Source organism: Rattus rattus, chromosome 3 (genome assembly GCF_011064425.1).
Source record: "Rattus rattus isolate New Zealand chromosome 3, Rrattus_CSIRO_v1, whole genome shotgun sequence".
NCBI classification, from domain to species: domain Eukaryota; kingdom Metazoa; phylum Chordata; class Mammalia; order Rodentia; family Muridae; genus Rattus; species Rattus rattus.
This window is the reverse complement of record NC_046156.1, coordinates 62,634,252-62,656,836: the sequence shown is the minus strand read 5'-3', so window position 1 is coordinate 62,656,836 and position 22,585 is coordinate 62,634,252. Positions and strand designations below refer to the sequence as shown.

General features: G+C 40.9%; 1 protein-coding gene across 2 annotated transcripts in view; it reads right to left on the bottom strand.

Annotated features, from left to right (window-relative positions):
* Snx27 (sorting nexin 27) overlaps positions 1-22,585 on the bottom strand; it is a 78,959-nt gene that overhangs the window by 20,296 nt on the left and 36,078 nt on the right. For both annotated transcript variants that reach the window (XM_032897810.1, XM_032897811.1), the window contains exons 3-7: positions 18,781-18,973; positions 16,375-16,439; positions 12,008-12,112; positions 1,401-1,479; positions 245-408 (exon numbers count right to left, since the gene is read on the bottom strand). In XM_032897810.1, the coding sequence (XP_032753701.1) occupies positions 245-408; positions 1,401-1,479; positions 12,008-12,112; positions 16,375-16,439; positions 18,781-18,973 (606 nt within the window). The remainder of the gene's footprint in view (positions 1-244; positions 409-1,400; positions 1,480-12,007; positions 12,113-16,374; positions 16,440-18,780; positions 18,974-22,585) is intronic.

Sequence of the window (22,585 nt, the reverse complement as noted above, 5' to 3'; positions counted from 1 at the left end):
CACACAGTATATATAATATTGCTTTAGAAATTCTGAACATATACATAACCATAAAGCTCAATTTACTTATTAAAAATGTGAACTTTTTAATAACTCTGGCACAGCTCTAGCATTTATGACTTATGAAATAGGATGAACCACACTCTAAGTACTACTTGGACCCAAGGACTCACACTGAACTGTCAAATTACTAACTATATACAAGAAAGGGACCTAGCTTTTAGCAGAAGACTTCTTCACCCACCTGATGAAAGAAGTACGTGACAGCAAGGTCATTGTCATTTAAGAGGACTTCTTCTTCTGTTGTAAAGAGCCACTTGCGAATGGTCAGGCAGGTGCCTGGCACAGCTGATGTGTAATTCTGGACGTACAGTTTATGAGGAAATTCATTAGGGGCCAGCTTACGTACTGAAGAAGACAAAACAAAGAAAGGTGAAGTGGAGCGATGCATAGGAGTTTCCCTAGTACAAACTGTACAAAGCAGACCAACAATGGTAGGTTGTCATTAATTACAGCACCAGCCCAAATTCATCAAACTACTTACTATAAGTCAGGGGCAGAAAACAACAGAATGCCCAGCCAAATCCACTCTTTCTAATTATGAATCTATCCAGGAAAGCAAATGAGTGAAATCTGTTGCTTAGATAACTGATCCTTTAGATTACTTGACTGTAGAGAAAGTGCCAAATCCAAATTCAGTTAAAATGTTTATCTATGACCTGTTGTTACAAACATCTAAGTGGACATGCTCAGTCCACCAACCATCTTCAGAGCAGCCTCTTCCCTTACCCAGCGATGAGCCATGTGGACTCTCCTATAGCCACTCTCTGCGTTTATTCATACAGAACTGAAAGGAACTCCTCATCCACTCCCCAAATCCTATGGCATCTGTCACACTCCAGGTGTCTACTGAGTACAGCCTGGCTGCACTGTGGGCTGGGATTCTTGTGCCGCCATGCCTAGCTTACTCCTTCTAATTCCTACTCTAGCTCTCCTAATCTTTCTTGAGGCTTACCAGGCTTTACAACACTGCAAACACAGACTCAATATTTCACCTTGGAAAATTCCAAGAAATATTTCCAGAAAGCTTGGAAAGGGATAAGGTTAGAATCCAAGCATCCTCGCTTCTTACCAATTCTTTACAACAAATTTATATCTGTGCAATAGGCCACTGACAGTTGGGAAGAAAAATAATAGAAAATGGCTGCTCCCAAGGATACAAAGTTGCTACATACTGACAAAAGAAGAAAAGGGATGAATATTGATCAGAAATCCTTTGTAAGATCTGCCAGATCCTATGCTGAAGGCATAAGTGGGAGCTCTCCTCTCAACAGTTTTTATCCAACAGTATAGGACTAACACCCCCCCCCCAAATATAGTAAACAGCTACTGGCACTTACCAAAGGAATGATTGATCACTTCAAATAAGGCAAAGTAATTCACTGTTGTACTGTCCATGCCAACCTTTGCTGCAATAGCCTGAAGTTTAAACAGGATACAATTATTTCAGGAAAAGCAAGCCCAGACAATACTATGGGGGCAGGTACATGCATGAGCATGGAAAAGGAGACGCTGCATCCTGTCTTCATAAAAACTCTCATGGCCCACAGTATTCTTAAGGTGCACATATGCACACACAGCACAAACCCAAATATAGCTGTCCACTCTCTTCCCTGAGCACCTCTCTCTTCTGATACAAGTTAGCAATAGTTCCTCCTTAGTGTCAAATTTCCTTTCTCAAATATGAACTAATTCCACAAAGATTTTTAAAATATTTTTTACTAATGTGTATGTTGTGTCTGTGTGAATGATCCCATATATATTTGGGTACCCACAGAGACCAGAAAAAGACAATAGATCATTTAGAACTGAGTTATCTCTCCAGCCCCCACAAATGTCTTTTATATCACTTAAAGAAATGTACTTGGCCAAGGGCTGAAAGCCAGGCGCCAGGAGCGCCTACACACGTGAGGGCAGAGATAAGACCAACTTTTTTGCTCCAAGTGACCTGCCTGGTAGACTCAGGACACACAAAGGCAGAAGTCCTCTGGGACAGGGCACTTCAGGTTTCTAGCTGTGCCCGGAACTAAACTGAACCGATCCCACAGCTCGTTGCACCCAAATCCTGTCGGGGAGAGAGCTGGACCCTCAGAAGTGTGGACACTCCAGAGAACTCAGAGGAGACGACTACTTTCTGCCCCCATTCTTGACCCAAGAGGAAATCACCTAGTGCCATCTGTGCCCTCTGGGCACAGGAACCCAGGAGAAGTCAGGGGCAGGACCCTTCTGATTTCTGCCTGCACTGAGAGTTGAAAGTCAGTCGCCAGGAACACCTACACACCTGGGCAGAGCTCTCTGTACTCAGATCTGGCTGAAAGATAAGAGTTCTACAGGAGTGCTGACACACAAGCCTACAGGTAGGTCAAGCCACTGTCAGAGACAGCAAGACAAGCTAACACCAGAGACAACCTCATGGTGAGAGGCAAGTGCAGAAACCTAAGCAACATAAACCAAGACTACTTGGCATCATCAGAGCCCAGTTCTCCCACCAAAGTAAATACTGGATATCCAAACACACCGGAAAAGCAAGATTTAGAGTTAAAATCACATTTTATCATGATGATGGAGGACTTTAAGGACATAAATAACTCCCTTAAAGAAATACAGGACAACACAAGTAAAGAAGTAGAAGTGCTTAAAGAGGAAACACAAAAATCCCTTAAAGAATTACAGGAAAACACAACCAAAGAGGTGAAGGAATTAAACAAAACTATCCAGGATTTAAAAATGGAAATAGAAACAATAAAGAAAGCACAAAGGGAGACAACCCTGGAGATAGAAGACACTGGGAAGAGATCAGGAGTCATAGAGTGAGCATCAGCAACAGAATACAAGAGATAGAAGAGAGAATCTCAGGGACAGAAGATACCATAGAAAACATCGACACAACTGTCAAAATGCAAAATGCAAAATGCAAAAAGCTCCTAACCCAAAACATACAGGAAATCCAGGACACAATGAGAAGATCAAACCTAAGGATAATAGGTCTAGAAGAGAGTGAAGACTCCCAACTCAAAGGACCAGTAAATATCTTCAACAAGATATCATAGAAGAAAACTTCCCTAACCTAAAGAAAGAGATGCCCATAAACATACAAGAAGCCTACAGAACTCCAAACAGATTGGACCAGAAAAGAAACTCCTCCCATCACATAATAGTCAAAACACCAAATGTACAAAACAAGAAAGAATATTAAAAGCAGTTAGGTAAAAAGGTCAAGTAACACATAAAGGCAGACCTATCAGAATTACACCAGACTTCTCACCAGAGACTATAAAAGCCAGAAGATCCGGGGCAGATGTCATACAGAACCTAGGAGACCAAAAATGCCAGCCCGGGCTACTATATCCTGCAAAACTCTCAATTAACATAGATGGAGAAACCAAAATATTCCATGACAAAACCAAATTTACACAATATCTTTCTACAAATCCAGCCTTACAAAGGATAATAGAAAACTCCAACTCAAGAAGGGAAACTACACCTGAGAAAAAGCAAGAAAGTAATCTCCTTGCAATGACACCAAAAGAAGAGAGACATACAAACATAATTCCACCTCTAACAACAAAAATAACATGAAACAACAATCACTATTCCTTAATATCTCTTAACATCAATGGACTCAATTTCCCAATAAAAAGACATAGACCAACAGATATGTAAAGAGGACACAGCATTTTGCTGCATACAGGAAGCACACCTCAGAGACAAGACAGACACTATCTCAGAGTAAAAGGCTGGAAAGCAACTTTCCAAGCAACTGGCCTGAAGAAACAAGCTGGAGTAGCCATTCTAATATTGAATAAAATCGACTTTTAACCAAAAGTCATCAAAAAAGGTAAGGAAGGACACTTCATATTCATCAAAGGAAAAATCCACCAAGATGAACTCTCAATCCTAAATATCTATGCTCCAAATACAAGGGCACCTACATTCATAAAAGAAACGTTACTAAAGCTCAAATCACACATTGCACCTTGCATAATAGTAGCAGGAGAGTTCATCAAACCACTCTCATCAATGGACAGATCATGGAAACAGAAATTAAACAGAGACAGAGAGAAACTAACAGAAGTTATGAACCAAATGGACCTAACAGATATTTATAAAACATTTCATCCTGAAACAAAAGGATATATCTTCTTCTCAGCACCTCATGGTACATTCTCCAAAACTGACCATATAATCTGGCAGAAAACAGGCCCCAACAGATACAGGAAGATAGAAATAATCCCACACATCCTATCAGATCACCACGGACTGAGGCTGGTCTTCAATAACAACAAAAACGACAGAAAGCCCACAAATACATAGAAGTTGAACAACACTCTACTCAATGATAACCTGGTCAAAGAAGAAATAAAGAAAGAAATTAAAGACTTTTTAGAATTTAATGAAAATGAAGGCACAGCATACCCAAACTTATGGGACACAATGAAAGCTGTGCTAAGAGGAAAACTCATAGCTCTGAGTGACTCCAAAAAAACAAAAACAACAAAACAAAAAGGAGAGAGCACTTTTGACAGCACAGCTAAAAGCTCTAGAACAAAAGGAAGCAAATGCACCCAGGAGGAGTAGAGGGCAGGAAATAATCAAACTCAGGGCTAACATCAACCAAGTAGAAACAAAAAGGACCATACAAAGAATCAACAGAACCAAAAGTTGGTTCTTGGAGAAAATCAACAAGATAGATAAACCCTTAGCCAGACTAAGGAGAGGACACAGAGACAGTATCCAAATTAACAAAATCAGAAATGAAAAGGGAGAAATAACAACAGAATCAGAGGAAATTCAAAAAAAAAATGATCATATCCTACTACAAAAGCCTATATCCAACAAAACTTGAAAATCTGCAGGAAATGGACAATTTCCTAGACAGATACCAGGTACCGAAGTTAAGTCAGGAACAGATAAACCATTTAAACAACCCCATAACTCCTAAAGAAATACAAGCAGTCATTAAAGGTCTCCCAACCAAAAAGAGCCCAGGTCCAAGTGGGTTCAGTGCAGAATTCTATCAGACCTTCATAGAAGACCTCATACCAATACTATCCAAACTATTCCACAAAATTGAAACAGACAGAGCACTACCAAATTCCTTCTATGAAGCCACAGTTATACTTATACCTAAACCACACAAAGAACCAATAAAGAAAGAGAACTTCAGACCAATTTCCCTTACGAATATTGACACAAAAATACTCAATAAAATTCTTGCAAACCGAATCCAAGAACACATCAAAACAATCATTCACCATGATCAAGTAGGCTTCATCCCAGGGATGCAGGGATGGTTCAATATAAGGAAATCAATTAATGTTATCCACTATATAAACAAACTCAAAGGAAAAAAAACACCACATGATCAATTCATTAGATGCTAAGAAAGCATTTGACAAAATTCAACACCCCTTCATGATAAAAATCCTGGAAAGATCAGGAATTCAAGGCCCATACCTAAACATAGTAAAAGCAATATACAGCAAACCAGTAGCCAACATCAAACTAAATGAAGAGAAACTTGAAGCAATTCCACGAAAATCAGGGACTAGACAAGGCTGTCCACTCTCTATTTATTCTATATAGTACTCGAATTCCTAGCCAGAGCAATCAGACAACATAAGGAGGTCAAAGGGATACAGATTGGAAAGGAAGAAGTCAAAATATCACTATTTGCAGATGATATGATAGTATACTTAAGTGACCCTAAAAGTTCCACCAGAGAACTATTAAGCCGGATAAACAACTTCAGCAAAGTGGCTGGGTATAAAATTAATTCAAATCAGTAAACTTCCTCTACTCAAAGGATAAACAGGCTGAGAAAGAAATTAGGGAAATGACACCCTTCACAATAGTCCCGAATAATATAAAATACCTCGGTGTGACTCTAACCAAGCAAGTGAAAGATCTGTATGACAAGAACTTCAAGTCTCTGAAGAAAGAAACTGAAGATCTCAGAGGATGGAAAGTACTCTGATGCTCATGGATTGGCAGGATTAATATAGTAAAAATGGCCATTTTACCAAAAGCGATCTACAGATTCAATGCAATCCCCATCAAAATTCCTACTCAATTCTTCATAGAGTTAGAAAGAGCAATTTGCAATTTCATTTGCAATAACAAAAAAACCCAGGATAGCGAAAACTATCCTCAACAATAAAAGGACTTCTGGGGGAATCACCATCCCTGACCTCAAGCAGTATTACAGAGCAATAGTCATAAAAACTGTATGGTATTGGTACAGAGACAGGCAGATAGATCAGTGGAACAGAACTGAAGACCCAGAAATGAACCCACACACCTATAGTCACTTGATCTTTGACAAAGGAGCTAAAACCATCCAATGGAAAAAAGATAGCATTTTCAGTAAATGGTGCTGGTTCAACTGGAGGTCAGCATGTAGAAGAATGCAAATCTATCCATTCTTACGACCTGTACAAAGCTTAAGGACCTTCACATCAAACCAGATACACTCAAACTAATAGAAGAGAAAGTGGGAAAGAGTCTTGAACACATAGGCACTGGGGAAAATTTCCTGAACAAAACACCAGTAGCTTATGCTCTAAGATCAAGAATCGACAAATGGGACCTCATAAAACTGCAAAGTTTCTGTAAGGCAAAAGACACTGTCGTTAGGACAAAACAGCAACCAACAGATTGGGAAAAGATCTTTACCAATCCTACATCTGATAGAGGACTAATATCCAAAATATACAAAGAATTCAAGAAGTTAGACTCCAGAGAACCAAATACCCTATTTAAAAAAATGGAGTACAGAGCTAAACAAAGAATTCTCAGCAGAGGAATATCGAATGGCTGAGAAGCACCTAAAGAAATGCTCAACATCCTTAGTCATCAAGGAAATGCAAATCAGAACAACCCTGAGATTCCACCTCACACCAGTCAGAATGGCTAAGATCAAAAGCTCAGGTGACAGCAGATGCTGGCGAGGATGTATAAAAAGAGGAACACTCCTCCATTGTTGGTGGGATTGCAGACTAGTACAACCACTCTGGAAATCAGTCTGGAGGTTCCTCAGAAAATTGAACATTGCACTACCTGAGGACCCAGCTATACCTCTCTTGGGCATATACCCAAAAGATGCTCCAACATACAACAAGACACATATGCTATGTTCATAGCAGCCTCATGTATAATAGCCAGAAGCTGGAAAGAACCCAGATGTCTTTCAACAGAGGAATGGATACAGAAAATGTGGTACATCTACACAATGGAGTGCTAGTCAGCTATCAAAAACAATGACTTCATGAAATTCATAGGCAAATGGATGGAACTGAAAAATATCATCCTGAGTGAGGTAGGTAACCCAATCACAGAAAAACACACATGGTATGCACTCACTGATAAGTGGATATTAGCCTAAAAGCTCAAATGACCAAAGATATAATCCACAGACCACATGAAGCTCAAGAAGGATGACCAAAGTGTGGATGCTTCACTCCTTCTTAAAAGTTGGAACAAAAATATTCATAGGAGGGCATATGGAGGCAAAGTTTGGAGTAGAGACTGAAGGAACGGCCATTCAGAGCCTGCCCAACATGGGTATTCAGCCCATATATATATTTACACACACACACACACACACACACACACACACACACACACACACACACACACACATACAGCCACCATAACTAGATAAGATGGATGAAGCTAAGAAGTGCATGCTGACAGGAACCAGATATAGATATCTCCTGAGAGACACAGCCAGAGCATGTCAAACACAGAGGCGAATGCTAGCAGCAAACCACTGAACTGAGAACGGGACCCCCATTGGAGGAATTAGAGAAAGGATTGAAAGTGCTGAAGGGGCTTGCAATCCCATAAGAACAACGATGCCAACCAGCCAGAGCTCCCACACTATCCAAAGACTATACATGGACTGACCCATGGCTCCTGCTGCATATATAGCAGAGGATGGCCATGTTGGGCATCAATGGAAGGAAAAGCCCCTAGTCCTGCCAAGGTTGGACTCCCATTGTAGGGGAATGTTGGGGGGATGGGAAGGGAGGGATGGATGGGGAGGGGAACACTCTTAGAGAAGAAGGGGAGAGGGATGGGATAGGGGCTTATGTCTGGGAAACCAGGAAAAGGAATAACATTGAAATGTAAATTTTTAAAAAATCCAATAAAAATTAAAAAAAAAGAAAGAAATATACTTGATAAGACAAGAATCAGCTCTCCTTCAATCATGTGTGTCCTAAGGATTAGACTAAGTGGTCAGGCTTAAAGGAACGTGCCTTTACCCACTGAGTCACCTCGTACATGAGAACAAATTCTCTGCTCCCTAGTTTCACATAATCAGCTTACATTTGCTACAGGCTATTAACACACAAGATCTCAACCTTTGATTATTTAATTATTTCTATTTTATGTGTATGAGTGTTTTGCCTGCATGTCTGTGTAACTGGTGCCCATGAAAGCCAGAAGATGCAGGTCCCCAAGAATGCTATTATGGACAGTTATAAACTGCCATGTGCATGCTGGGAATCAAACCCAGGTCCTCTGGAAGAGCAGCCAGCACTGTGGCTGCTGACCCCTCAACCTTTGATTTCTGTTTATTTTAGAGACAGGGTCTCGATATGTTGACTACTGGCCTTGAACTCCTAGACTCACGTGGTCTTCCTGCCTCAGCCTCCTAGCACCTGGAACTAGATGTGTGCATTTCTGTGCTTGATTCCTGAGCTTGAAGCACTGTTATTTCCTGTCAGAATTCACAAACGTTTTATTTTTCAGATGATCTATGTTCTAAACTGAGAACATTGGTTACCTTGTTCTTAAGAATTACCATCACTGATATCTTCACGAAAGTAACAAACTGTTGACAATCAATCCTCTCTAGAAACTAAGGACTTCGTGTGCAAATAAATTAAAATTGAAATTTCATACATGTAACAAAAAGAAGCACAAAGCAAAAAGCAGTAGTAACAAAATCAGTTTTTTATGAGCATTCCCAATATAAGCAAGGCATCACTAAATAGCTAAAAATCATTGGAAGACTGAACCAAATAACGACTGTATCGCTTCTTCCTATGTCTGCTCACATATCTAGTCTCAATTCCTGATATTGTATAGGAACTGGAAATTACAAGTATTTTAAATCACTATTCTCTACTGCACTGGACCAAAACTGGAATACGCTCAGGATTTACAAAATGGCTTCTAGCCACAAGACACAGTAGTAAGATGTGAGAAGGGAGAGTATTAAACCGGCCTAGGTTCAGGCTGGACAGATGACCCAGCAGATAAGAGTGCTCACTGCTCTCACAGAGGACACGAGTCTAGTTCCCAGCACCTACACTGAAACTCCAGTTTCATGATACCCAGTGCCCTCTCTGGTCGTTCCAGATAACTGTGTGCGTTTATATACATATTCATAGGCACACATACATATAAAAATTAGACAACAAAATACCTAGGTTTACCAAATGTTTCTAAAGAAACATTGAAGGAAGCAGAGAATAAAACATCTGAAAACTGTAAAAACAAACTTTGTGTAATTACCCACTACTGTAAGATTTTGAAGATGTTGGAATCCTACGTAAGTCAACTGCCATGGTACACTGTAGATGATCAAATGGAGAGTAGGCGTTCTCACTCGCTACAAACAAGCCTTTGTATGAGCAGTGACTGGATGACACACAGATCTGATCTGGATGTCATTTCTCACAAAGGAACCAAGACTAACTGGTGAAGGGCTATTCTAGATCTAGGGCAGAAAATGTTTAAAGAAAAGCTCAAGATTCACTGTTATTCTAAAATGCCTATAGAAGGTAATGATCACATCAAAAGTACATAGAAGCAGGCAGGAAGGGATGTCTTTTGGGCAAAGATGAACCGTTTGAGCATCAATGAGATAATAGCATGCGAGTGAACTGACTCAATCACATTTAATTAGAAATTTACCTGTACTAAAAATAAAATACTGTAAGTTGTTGCACTGGACAACACTGGAATCAACTAAGACATTAATTCTTTTCCCTGAAAATTACCAATAAAGGAAATAACTAAATATTTACCCATTCTGCCCCACAAACAGCTTTTCTCTAATCTGTTATTTTTCCAGGGAAAGTTACTTATAGAATTATAGCTGTGTAAGAAAAAAAAGAGGGAGTGAGAACTGGAAGTCAGCACTTTGCAGCTTCTACAGATGTTGATTAAGGCAACAATTACTGATGTGCAGACCCTCTATAGCGAAGAGACCAGGCACTCACCACCAAACTACTCGTGAATCACGTACCACATATCACAACTAGACTGTGCAGTGCACACTGAGAAACAACAGAGTATATTTTGTTACAGCCTCCTTATGAAGTATTTGTATTTGTATTAAAAAATAGAACTTGCCTCTAGAGCAAACTTGTATTCATAGAAAATGCAGGAACTAGAAGGACCTGATAAATGAGGAATCAAGAAGGTAAACTCAGAATGACCCAACGTCCACACGTGTGCACACAAAGCAGGGAAAGGATACGCTGTACAGTAAATGAGACATAAAACTGCAGGGAGATGAGGAGCTGTTTAGATCCAGATTTAACAAACCAACTATAAACTATCATTCTGATAACTGGAAAATTCTATGGAGTTAAAAGTAGTGTCCTTTTTAATATTTGATGATGACATGAGATACAGAATACATGCTTTAGATGGATGCTAAAGCATACACAGCTCTACATGGTGTTTGCTTAAAAAAACAAACCAAACCAAACCAAAAACAAACAAACAAACAACCTTAGAGGAAAAGGAAAAGCAGGTCATGGTGTAAGAGTGGCAAGGTCTTGATTGTTACTACATATGACCGATGGAGGAACTGGGGTACAGTTCAGTGGTAGAGTACTTCCCGTGACGCCCAAGGCTCTGGGTTCTATATCTCACATAATAAAAAAAAAAAGTATATAGAGGAATTTATATTTGATTCTATTTTGATTTTATATATGTTTTTAAAAAGTGTTTTACAGGGCTGGAAAAATAGCTCTGTGGCAGTCCAAGTGTGAGAAACAGTTCAGATCTCTCATTACCACATAAATGCTGGGAGCTGTACGAGCTACCTGTAATCCAAGCCCCCAGGGGGTCCCTAGCTCAAATTGGCTAGAGAGATCCTGCCTTAGTCTGTAAGGTGGAGAAGCAATCTAGGAAGACACCTAGTGACAACCTCTGGTTTCCACAAGCACGCACATACATGCATGTATATCTGAACACACATGTGTACCTCTATAGGCACACACACACACACACACGCACACACACGAGGTTGCTTTTGTGTTTTTTTTTTTAACAAGGGACTAGAAAGATAGTTTAGTAGGTGAGAGCACTTACTAACAAGCACGAGGAACTGAGTTTGAACACCCCCACCCCTGCAACCAAATAAAAAAGTGAGCATGGATCTCTATGCATTCAAGATCGTAACCCTAGCACCACTGAAGGTGAAGCCAGGAGGAGTGCTGAAGTGTGCTGGCCGCAGCCTGGAGAGTCCATCTCAAAGGAGTGAGACAGAGAGTGATGGAGGACACCTAGTGTTATGGAAGACATCAATGTAACCTTCAGTCTCCACAAATATGCACACAAGTGCCAACACACACACACACACACACACACACACACTTTTTTAAAAAGTCTGTTGTTTTTTGTTTTTTTTTTTTTTACAACAACAAAGGAGAAGGAAGAGTTAATTACAACCATTGCACTCTGGGGTATTTACTGCACTTAAAAAAAAAACCCACAAGGTTTTGTTTTATACTCCTGAATACTCTAGTGTTTACAGAATTCTTCCTTAGCCTCCCACGTGCTGAGATTACAAGCATACAAGCACATGCCAATACACCCAGTTCTCATACCGCTTTCTTTTAAGAAGGACAAAGTTAACTTCACAGTAGCCATTTAATTTATGTTCTTAGCTTCATGTCACCCAATGTCAAGTTGACTTTACCTGGTACACTTGGTCTGTGGTGCTGTTCTTTTTAACTCTGACAGTAACAGTTGCTCCATCCGGTAATGCTACTCTCAGCTCCACATCAGACACGCCATTGTAATTCTAAAGGAAGAGAAAGAAACAATTTGCAACTAGTAAGTCTTCGTTCTCCTTGCTCCATGCTAGTTAAATAATATCTAACATAAGAGACAGGAAGTAAATTCTAATAAAATGAGAAAAAATGAAGTATTAAAAGTTAATATATTTACAACTCACAAAAGCTGACTTTAGGTTTAGAAGTTATCCTTTAAAATGAACAGATATATTGCCACTTCAAAATAGAATCCTTTTGCACCAGTCGATGTGAAGCCCAGATGAGATTTCGGTTCACTCTTGTCACTCCATTCAGAACTCACAAAGAGGCGAGAAAAAGGAGACAGGGGATGTCTCAACACTGGTTGAATAATTAGGCAGCTGGATAGGCTAAAGGCACACACTGATGTCCTTGACATGATCAGACCATCTTGAAAATGCAAACTTGATGAGATGTAAATTGTGTCGTGCCCAAAATTCTAGCAAACATTATACAGTTCTTACTCTTACTTAATTAAGAATAAACAGAGTTGGGGATATAGCTCAGTGTGAGAATACTTGCCTGGAATGTTTAGGGCTCTAGCACACCACACACACACACCATAAACCCATAAAAAAACCCAAACTGCCTACAATCCTCATTGCTTTTGATGATAACTCATATTTCTTTTTTTTTACTTTTTAGATTTATTTTATGTGTCTGGGTGCTGCCCACATGTTTGTACGTGCACTGTGTGTGTGTGTCCAGTGCTCACAGAGATCAGGAAGACCTTGGGCAGATTAGCTGGGAGCCACCACTCACTTGCTGGGAATTGAACCCAGGTCTTCTACATGAGCAGCAAAGGCTCCTAAACTGCTGAGCCGTTTCCAGCCTCAACACATTTTTCTAATAGTTTATCTTTTGTCTTTTTGTTATGTGTTCTTGAGACAAGGCGCACAATGAACTGAAGGCCATCCTTCTTCTTCCCTTGGTCTCTAGAATGCTGGGATTATAGGAGTGAACCACCATCCCCAACTTCTCATAGATTTTGGTCTACTAATTTTTATTACTGAAAAATAATCACCTAGGAATAAGTTAATTCTCACTGACCATTAAAAATATTACTACTCTTTGTTTTAAAGCACCCTAAGCATGACGATAGCTTCCTCCTTACCCACAGGGGTGAGAGTCCAGGAAAAGGGTTAGCACCTGCAGTAAGCAACTGATATGGACCCTGGCTGTACGTTTACAGTTTAAGGTTCTTGTGCAATTTTTCTGGGGGGTTGGTCTGTAATTTCATCGACAGAAGAGGCATTCCTATAGACTTCAGCAATCTTACCAGAATCCTTTTTCTTACTGTTACAAGGCTCCCTTGGTTGCTAATAAAACCACTCTCTTGCTTTGAAGGGTTAAGAGTTCCTTGAATACAGCAAGGGAGTGATGCTAGTGCAGGCAATGTGATGACTGACCAACCTACCATGTGACTATCAGACAGGTGGCATATACAGAGTAGACACACCAGACAGACCACTAAGGTCCCCATGGGGTGGACATAAAGTTTTACTGTGGTACTCAGAATACCACACAATGTGAAGTTTACATAGTGTTCGTTTCTAAAAGACTGTATTTATCTGTTTAGTGCACAGCTGACCACAGAAACAAACTGTAGAAAGTAAAACCATGGGTAGAGAGAGGGCACTATTATACTTTATACCCTTAGCTACAAAAAACCTATAATCTAGTCAGAAAAGCAAGAGATAGGCATGAAGAATAACTGCTGGATGACAGTATTACATAGCCACCCTTCTATCCAATGAACACTTACTAAGCACCTCCACTGTGTGGGACACTGTGGTGAGGCTCTGGGATATAAAGATAATCGAGATTTAGCTCTTACCTACTGGTAGCTCACACACTCTTGTAAGCTAAAAATATAAAGTGACAAACTGCTTATATGTAGAAAATTAGAAATGAGATGGCAATAAAATGATGACTGAGTTATACTAGCTGCAGAAGTTCTTTGTAAGATGAAAAATTAATGACTTGAGTCATCAGGGAAGACTTCAAAGAGGTGGGTCAGGAAAATGGCAGATTAGAAGCTGCCTCTGCATAATAGTGAATGAGAAAAGTCAAAGTAACAAAGAATAGATTCCATTCCCAAGACAGACAGACAGACAGACAGACAGAGCATAAAGGACTGCAAAGGAGTTGATAAAGACAGCTGAAGAGTACAGAGAAATGGCCTTTGACCTGCTGTAAAGGATCAGTGATAGAAAGGACAGGCATGGAATGAAGTGAGGGTAGGTACCCTGAAGAGGACATAAGCTCAAGGGAAGGACACAATGGATTAAGGAAATCAATCAACAGTACTCCGGCCAATGAGAAGGCCAGTAGGTTGGTTCAGCTGATAAAGGCATTTGCACTAAACTTGATATCCTTGATGAGTTTGGTCTGCAAACCCCCATGGTAGAAGGAAAGAACCAACTGTTTCCCAAGTTGTCTACCATGTTGTAAAATGCTGCACTGCATGTACAGAACATACATATAATAAATAATAAATGTTGAAAACGTATTCCGGAGGTTTGGAGATGTGGCACAGTGGTGGAACATTTGCTTGGCATGCATGAGTTTTGAGGTTTGAGTTGTAGCAACATAAAGGAAAATTAAAGTACCAAAATATTTGGACTAACAATACCTAAGACAATGGCAGGGAATGAGGTCAGAGAGATGGAGAGGGACCAGGTCATGACAGGCCTTGTGAGTGCCATGTAAGAGTTCAAACTGAATCCTGAAAACTGCAAAGTTTTAAACTTTTAAGTAGGGAAATGGCAGTAAAACAGAATGCCCTTCTAAGATGCTTAGCTATGAATGGAGAAATATGGTTACTAAGAGGAAGGACGGAAATGTTTTTTTCTTTAGCATGCTTTTATTTAGAGACAGAGAAGCAAAGAGAAGTGGAGAAGGGGAGGAGAGAGAAAAGGAGGAGGGGGAAAGAAGAAAAGGGGAGAGGAGGGCAGCAAAGGGGAGGGGAAAGAGGGAGAAAAGGGAAGAGAAGGGAAGGGAGAAGAGGGAAGGGGAGAGGAGAGAATTCCAGCATTTTCTCACAGCAGCAGAATTATGGCAATGATCTTTCGATTAGTCCTGCCACATACCCATCAGAAGGTCCCCAACAGAAAACACTCCTAAACCCAGTGCTCAGGGGCTTTGAGGTCAGCCAGCCACTGTGTCACTTGTACATAATTTTATAGCATTCTAAGTAGAATAAGTCACCATGTTTGTTGATGATCGGGATCCGACAGACAATGTAGAAATACTCATAATATTACCTCAGAAATACAGAGAGAGACCTGAATCTCAAGAAATAAAATTTACCAACATGCAGGTCCAGAATAAACCGCTGTGGCTGCTGTTTCGTCAGATGAAAAAATTACCTTTAAAATAACTTCAGGGCTGGAGAGATGGCTCAGTGGTTAGGAGCACTGACTGCTCTTCCCTAGGTCCTGAGTTCAATTCCCAGCAACCACATGGTGGCTCACAATCATCTGCAATGATATCCGATGCCCTCATCTGGTGTGTCTGAAGAAGGCGACAGTGTACTCACATACATAAAATAAATAAATCTTAAAATAACTTCAAAGGCAGCAAACAAAAGGGAGACTGACAGGTAGACATACAGAGGAACAGTACAATGAAGAGAAGTAAGTGCTTCTAGCTCCAGCTGAGAGGGGAACAGAAGACTCACAAGGAAAACAAGTGGAGCAGGAGATCATCACATTCCAAATCAGTCAGACTCTTGGGAAAGACATCACGCTTTCTCTCATTCGTGGAACATGGAAGGGAAAAGGAAGTTCACAGAAAAGAGAGAGGGGATAATACAGAAGGAAAGAACGACTGCATCCAATTTTTCTCTCCTGTGCAGACTCTAGACTTGAATACATAAATACAAATGAGAGACCAAAGCCAGAGGGGTCCTTGGAACCAGGGAGGAGGCCAGAGGGAAGTGATGGGGACATAATGAGGAGGGAACGTGGACAAAATACAGTGATGTGTACATCTACACATACACATGTGTGATTGAAAATACCAGGATGAGGGTTTATTTTATAGCAGAACTCAAAAAATAATTAAAACAAAAGGCAGAGAAAGTGAACCTGGCTCTAGGTGTTAAAGGGTAGATACCCATGGAAAGGAAATGGAGAAATCCACTCACTCGACAGAGCTGACTGTAATTCATCCCACAAACACTGTCTATATTTATTTTTCCACATAACAAGCTCAGCAAGAAGGGATCAGGGAAGGGGCGTTCACCTACCTCATCAGATTCTGACAGGAACTCCTGCATGATGTCGCTCTCACCAATGACTCGGATGGAACACACTGTAGAGAACAAAGACAGTATCAAGCATCAGGCTCTAAATCAGGAATATAAAGGATGCATCGGAAAGTTTACATTTAAACCATCAGGGCAAAGCAGGTCATATCTATCCGCAATGCCAGTCCTTCAGAAACTGAAGCAAGTTTGCTGCAAGTTCAAGGTCAGCTTGCATTTCAGAGTGATTCTAGACGAACCTGAGCTATACAGCAAAACACTGTATAAAAAGTAAGCCAAGCCTTGCAGTGGTGGCTCATGCTTTCAATCGCCACATTCAGGGGGCAGAGACAGGTAATCTCTGTAAGGTCGAGGCCAGCCTGGTCTACAGAGCTGAGTCCCAGGACAGCCAGGTCTACACGGAGAAACATCTTGGGATGTGGGGGTGGGAGGGAACATATAGAAAATTTTAAATTAGCAGCAGGCAATTATAACCTGATATATGTATCCTCAGTATATGAATCTTAAGGCCTGGTAGAAATTCATCTAAATATGGTATAGAACAGTGCAATAAAAGGAAATATAAAGATGTAGTTTGCTAAAAATGTTAAATATAGAGAAGTATCACACATCTAAGGTTCCAGTCTTGTGGGATCAATTGACATGTCAGAACACAGGAAAAAGAGGCAGGGGAAGGAAGAGAAAGGTCAGGTAAGCGTAAACCAAACATCAAATGAAACAAGAGGAAACCTTGCCTAGGAAGAGCAAGTCAGAGAATGATACCTGACATCACTTTGGAAAGGGGGTAGGTAACCAAAAATGTGAGCTCAACAGAGCATCTAACTTCCCCTTCAAAGTGATGTACGGGAGACAGACAGAAGACAGAGACACAGAGAGCAAGACACAGGGCAAGTGTGAGCAAAGGAAAGAGGGGAGGGAGGCGTAACTGAGTAACTGGCTATCTAAACTAGGGTGGCTCTCCACACCAAGGATGGTAAAGTACACGGACAATTTCACTGCATTTCTAAAGTACCCCATCTAACATCCCCACGCCGCACTCAGAGGGCCAGTTTACTTCAGGAAAAGGTAAAATCAGGGGCCTCCATTACTGTCAGGAAACAGCTCTTCAGAAAGAGGTTCACTGCCAATGTTAGTTGGGGTTTTGTTTGTTGTTTGTTTGTTTGTTTAAATTGAATTATGTCAATTAGTCTTTACACCGTTACTCTTTTAAACTAATATTCTAGAAAAAAAAAAACTTAGTACATAGTGTGGTGGTCGGAATGAGAATGGCTCCCATAGGCTTATGTATTTGAATGCTTCACTCCTAGTTGTTGAAACTGTCTGGTGGGGATGGGAAGTGTGGCCTTGTTGGAGGAAGAGTGGCACTGGGGATGGGTCTTGAAATTTCTACAGTTTATACCAGGCCCAGTCTCTCTTATGGATGAGATGTAAGCTCTCAACTATGGGCTCCAGAACCTTTCCTGTCTGCCCGCCCGCCCGCCTGCCCGCCCGCCTGCCTGCCACTGTGCTCCTGTCATGATGATGGTCACAGACTCATCCTCTGAAGCTGTAGCAAGCCCCCAATTAAATGCTTCTTTGATAAGCTGCCTTGGTCATGGTGTCGTCCAAGCAATAGAAAGGTGATTAAGACACACAGTTAGCAAGTTATGTAGCTATGATATAATACATCAAGGCAGTGTCTGCCCACAACCACAACATTATTACTCAGATCTGTGCCTTTTTTTTTTTTTTGCCTTTCTAGAAAAACAAATATTGCAGTACCACATCCATACAATCCTAAATTATCATTTGGAAGCTTTATTAGTTCTCCCTATTGAGAACCAGGAGACTTTAGATGGTCAACAGCTAAGCAAACCTATACAGGAACAGCTGTAAAGGAGTAAGGAATACAGGACACCCCGATGAACCAAGAATTATCAACACACCACAGCAATGCGTTTAAATGTAAATAAAACCCTATAAATAAAAGACCGTGAAGGGCCACTAACAACTTCATTTTTCTGTTATGAGGTTCTCCGCAAGCTAGCAAAGTGGGGTACTGTCACCACAGTGGACATTTCAGTCTTGCCTTCACGGCCCAGATCATTTAACACTTCTCATCGGAAACATGGCTTCTGGAAACACAGCCATGCAATTAGGAGTTAGACTCTATACCATTCAGCACAGTAAAGTGTAATGGACTGACTTACCTTTAAACACCTTAAAACTTACATTTATTTACCCACCCGTTTGGGTGGGGCACACACCTACCACAGCAGATAAATGGCCATGAGAAGGACAGCCTGTGTGAGTTGCTTCCCTTCTAACTGTGGGTCCTGGGGTCTGAACTCAGGTCATTAGCTCTGGTGGCAAGTGCCTTTACCTACTAAGAAATGAAGCCTGGCTTACCCTTTTCTAGATATTCTTCCAACCCCCGACGCCGGGCATCTAACTGTTGCTCTGATAATGAGAATGGCCACTTTCCTGGAAGTCGAGGAAATGTAAAGTTGGCAAACTCTCTCTTCAGGTTTTGGTGCAGAATGGCAAACTCCCGGTACCGCTTAGAACACAGCTGCCTCCCGGCCATATAAACATTGTATACCTGGTGAGGCAGAAGAACAAAGAACTCAGTCATCTAAAGTCAGGTGCATATTAGCTAGGTGTATTTCTATGCACTACACAGAGAATGTTCACAGCCATTTTAATAAACATGGAAAAGTCCTATGTATGAGAGAACTACTCCTTTTGAGGAGGTATGGTCTCATTTTTACCAGTTGCTCTAACATCTAAACACCTTCAAAGGCAATTACCAGATTTTAAGGGTGAATTTGTTTTCAGAAAGGTAGAAGTTTCTCAAAACCACTGCAATGAACGCAGTCAGTGAACAAGCAGGCTAATGAGGAAGGAAAAGAAAATCTGGGGTTAATTACAGAACAGCATGACTTGACTGACATATGTTCAGCTCACACTAGCTAGCTCTATAGTCTTTTCAGAGGTGGTCAGAGGACAGCTTGTGGGAGTCAGCTCTCCCCATCGTGTGGGTCCCAGGAGAAGTCAGGTGTCAGGCTAGGTGGCCTTTACCTGCTTAGCCACCTCATCAACTCCACGTTCACTTTGTTTTATTTCTTCTCTCATTGTTGGCATTGGGGTTGTTTCAGACTTTAGCTCTCCATGTGAAAATGCTGCTATAACGTTTGTATACAGTCTCCTGTTGTACATACAGAGATGAGTACTGGATTGAAGATTTAAAGACATGTACATTTTAGCCTTAGGAGACAATGTCCAACCAAGCTCTAAGATTTGTAAGAACTTATACTCCCTTCTACAGCAACCTAAGAAAAAAATCTTTTGAGGATCTGGGAAAGAAGTATAATTGGTAGAGTGCTTGCCTAGCATGCAGGAACCCAGAGTTTGATCCCCAGCACCACATAAACAGGAATGGTGGGGCATACCCATAACCCCAGCACTCAGGAGTCATCCTCGGGCCATCCTCAGCTATGCAGCAACTCAAGGCCAGTCTGGGACATATGAGAAGAAATGTATTTCTGCCAATGGAATGGGTGTGAAAAGACTTCGGAATAGTCCCAGTTTATTCTCCCAAGTTACCAGTCAGGACAACTAACTCCTTATCACAGGTCACACAAACAGATAACGTACTAAGACCATGACCTTTCCTTTTTAGATCATCTCCAAGACCCCATATTAATACCAACATCACAATCTAAAACATTCTAACTTTTAAAAGTCCACAGTTGGCTGGGCCTGGTGGCCTACGCATTCAATCCCAGTACTCAGTACTCAGGAGGAAGGCAAATCTCTTAAGTCTGACACCACCCGGATCTACAGAGTGAGCGAGTTCCAGGGCAGCCAGGGCTACACAGAGAAACCATGTCTCAGGAATAAAAAGTAAAAATTAAAAAAGTCCTACAATCTTTAAAAGTTCAGTCTCTTTAAATACCCAAAGTCTCTTTTAACATTCAAAACTTCTCTACAATGAACATTTTCTTCCTATTATTTATTGTCCAAATATCCTTTTTGTTTTTGTTTTGCTTTTTTGTTTTAGTTTTTCTGAGACAGGGTTTCTCTGTGTAGCCCTGGCTGTCCTGAAACTCACTTTGTAGACCAGGCTGTCCTGGATCTGCCTGTCTCTGCCTCCTAAGTGCTATTTACTCCACCAGGCCCAGCCACTGTTTTTGTGAAATACCAACTATTATATTAAATTTGTGTGCATTTTTCACAGACTTGTTAAGTTCCAGTAGTTTGTTCTGAGATGTTTATATGTTTTACAATGTTGCCCAGTTGGCCCCAAACTCCTGAGCTCAAGTGATTTCCCTCCTAGAGCCAAAGGAACAAACCATCACTTCTAGCTCTATGTGGCTTTTCTACCGGAATTTTTGTTCGCTTGTGTTTGAGACAAGGTCTTGAAGTGCAGTGCAAGCTAGCCTCAAACTTAAGATCCTCTAGCCCATGCCTCCCAGACGCAATGTGTAACAGGTCATGGCACCATGACCAGCCTTTTGTTGTTGTGGTTGACATATCTCTTTCACATGTTCACAGTATGAATATCTTCTTCCATTTTCATTATTTTTACTTTATTTAAGGGTCTTTTGAATACTTAATTTTATTCTTTAATGATTTGGTTTGAGGTGTTGGTTTCACAACAGTCTCATTAGAACTCACTGTGCAGCTGCAGCTGGCCCTCAACTCCTGATTCTCCCGTTGCCACCTCTCCAGGGCTGGGCCACCCACCTGGCTCAGAGTACAACCCTTTCTTCCTTGTTAACAATTCTACCAAGCACTGCAAAAAGCTCTGAATTGTAAGAGTATAATGTACCACTCTTCCTCATAAAGAACAGTTTTGTGTCCAAAGGAGATTTTTTTTCTCTACCTGTGGCTCAGTGGTTAAGAGCATCAACTGCTCTTCCAGAGGTCCTGAGTTCAAATCCCAGCAACCACATGGTGGCTCACAACCATCTGCAATGAGATCAGATGCCCTCTTCTGGTGTCTGAAGACAGCTACAGTGTACTTTATATATGATAAATAAATAAATCTTTAAAAAAAAAAAAAAAAGAAGTGGAGGCAGGAGGATCACTGTAAACAAGTAAGGCCAGTGTTGTCTACACACAAACTCTGTCTCAATAAAACCAGAGAAAGATCTAAAAACTATTTGCCATTATTTATGACTGAGAACTGTAATTTTTTTTTCTATAATATGGAATTCCATTGACATTTTTTCTCATTTTTTCTTTTTAACATTATGTTTCTTTTGGAGTTGATAATATTTAAATTAATTTTTAATTATTTTCCCTAAATACTACATAATGCTTTATAGGACACCTAAGCTGGATATCCTCAAGTGGTCCATAGTCAACCTCTTACTACAAATAGAAAACTGGACACAAAACAGAAACAACTCTTTTCAAGACATGAGACAACAGGAGGCAGCCAATAACTGTGATCCCTAAGACAAGGAAACTAGAAAGGTGAGCCCTACAGCTCCTTGACTCTCTGCCTGGGTAACTTCTAAAGCATGGCGCAGGGAGGCCACATGAGCCAAGTAGGTCAAAGTAGCTAGACTTGTGGGGCTAAGCACACAAGAGGTGCTAAACACAAGCAGGCTCCAGTCACCTGCAATTCTGACTAAACAGCAAGCAATTCAAGGAAAAACTCTCGCCGGGTAACGCAATGAGTACTTCTCAGAGTTCACACTGGGTTTAGAACAATTCAACTTTCTTCCGAACAGAAAGAAACAGACTTCTCTGAATTTTGTGGCTTTTAGAAGAGAACTCAAAGGGCCTGCACTCGGAAGGAGGCTAAATTAGCTCTAGGTTGATGGTGGTGGTGGTGGTGGTGGTGGTGGTGGTGGTGGTGGTGGTGGTGGTGGTGGTGGTGCACTCAGAAGGCTGAGGCAGTCAGATCTTTGTGAGTTCCAGGCCAGCCTCGTCTACAAATGGAGTTCCAGGATAGCCAGGACTATTAAACAGAGAAATCCTGCCTTGGAAAACAAACAAACAAACAAACAAACAAACATTAGTCCTAAAACAGGAGCTATTCTAGCTGGGGCTGCACCTCACTCATACAGTGCGCACGCAGCATCCTCAAAGGCCCTTGGTTTGATCCCCAACACTTTATAATAGATTGTGTTTTTCAAAAAAGCTATCCAATGCCAGGTGTGTTGGTGTGTGCATTTACTCTCAACTCTCTGGGGGCAGA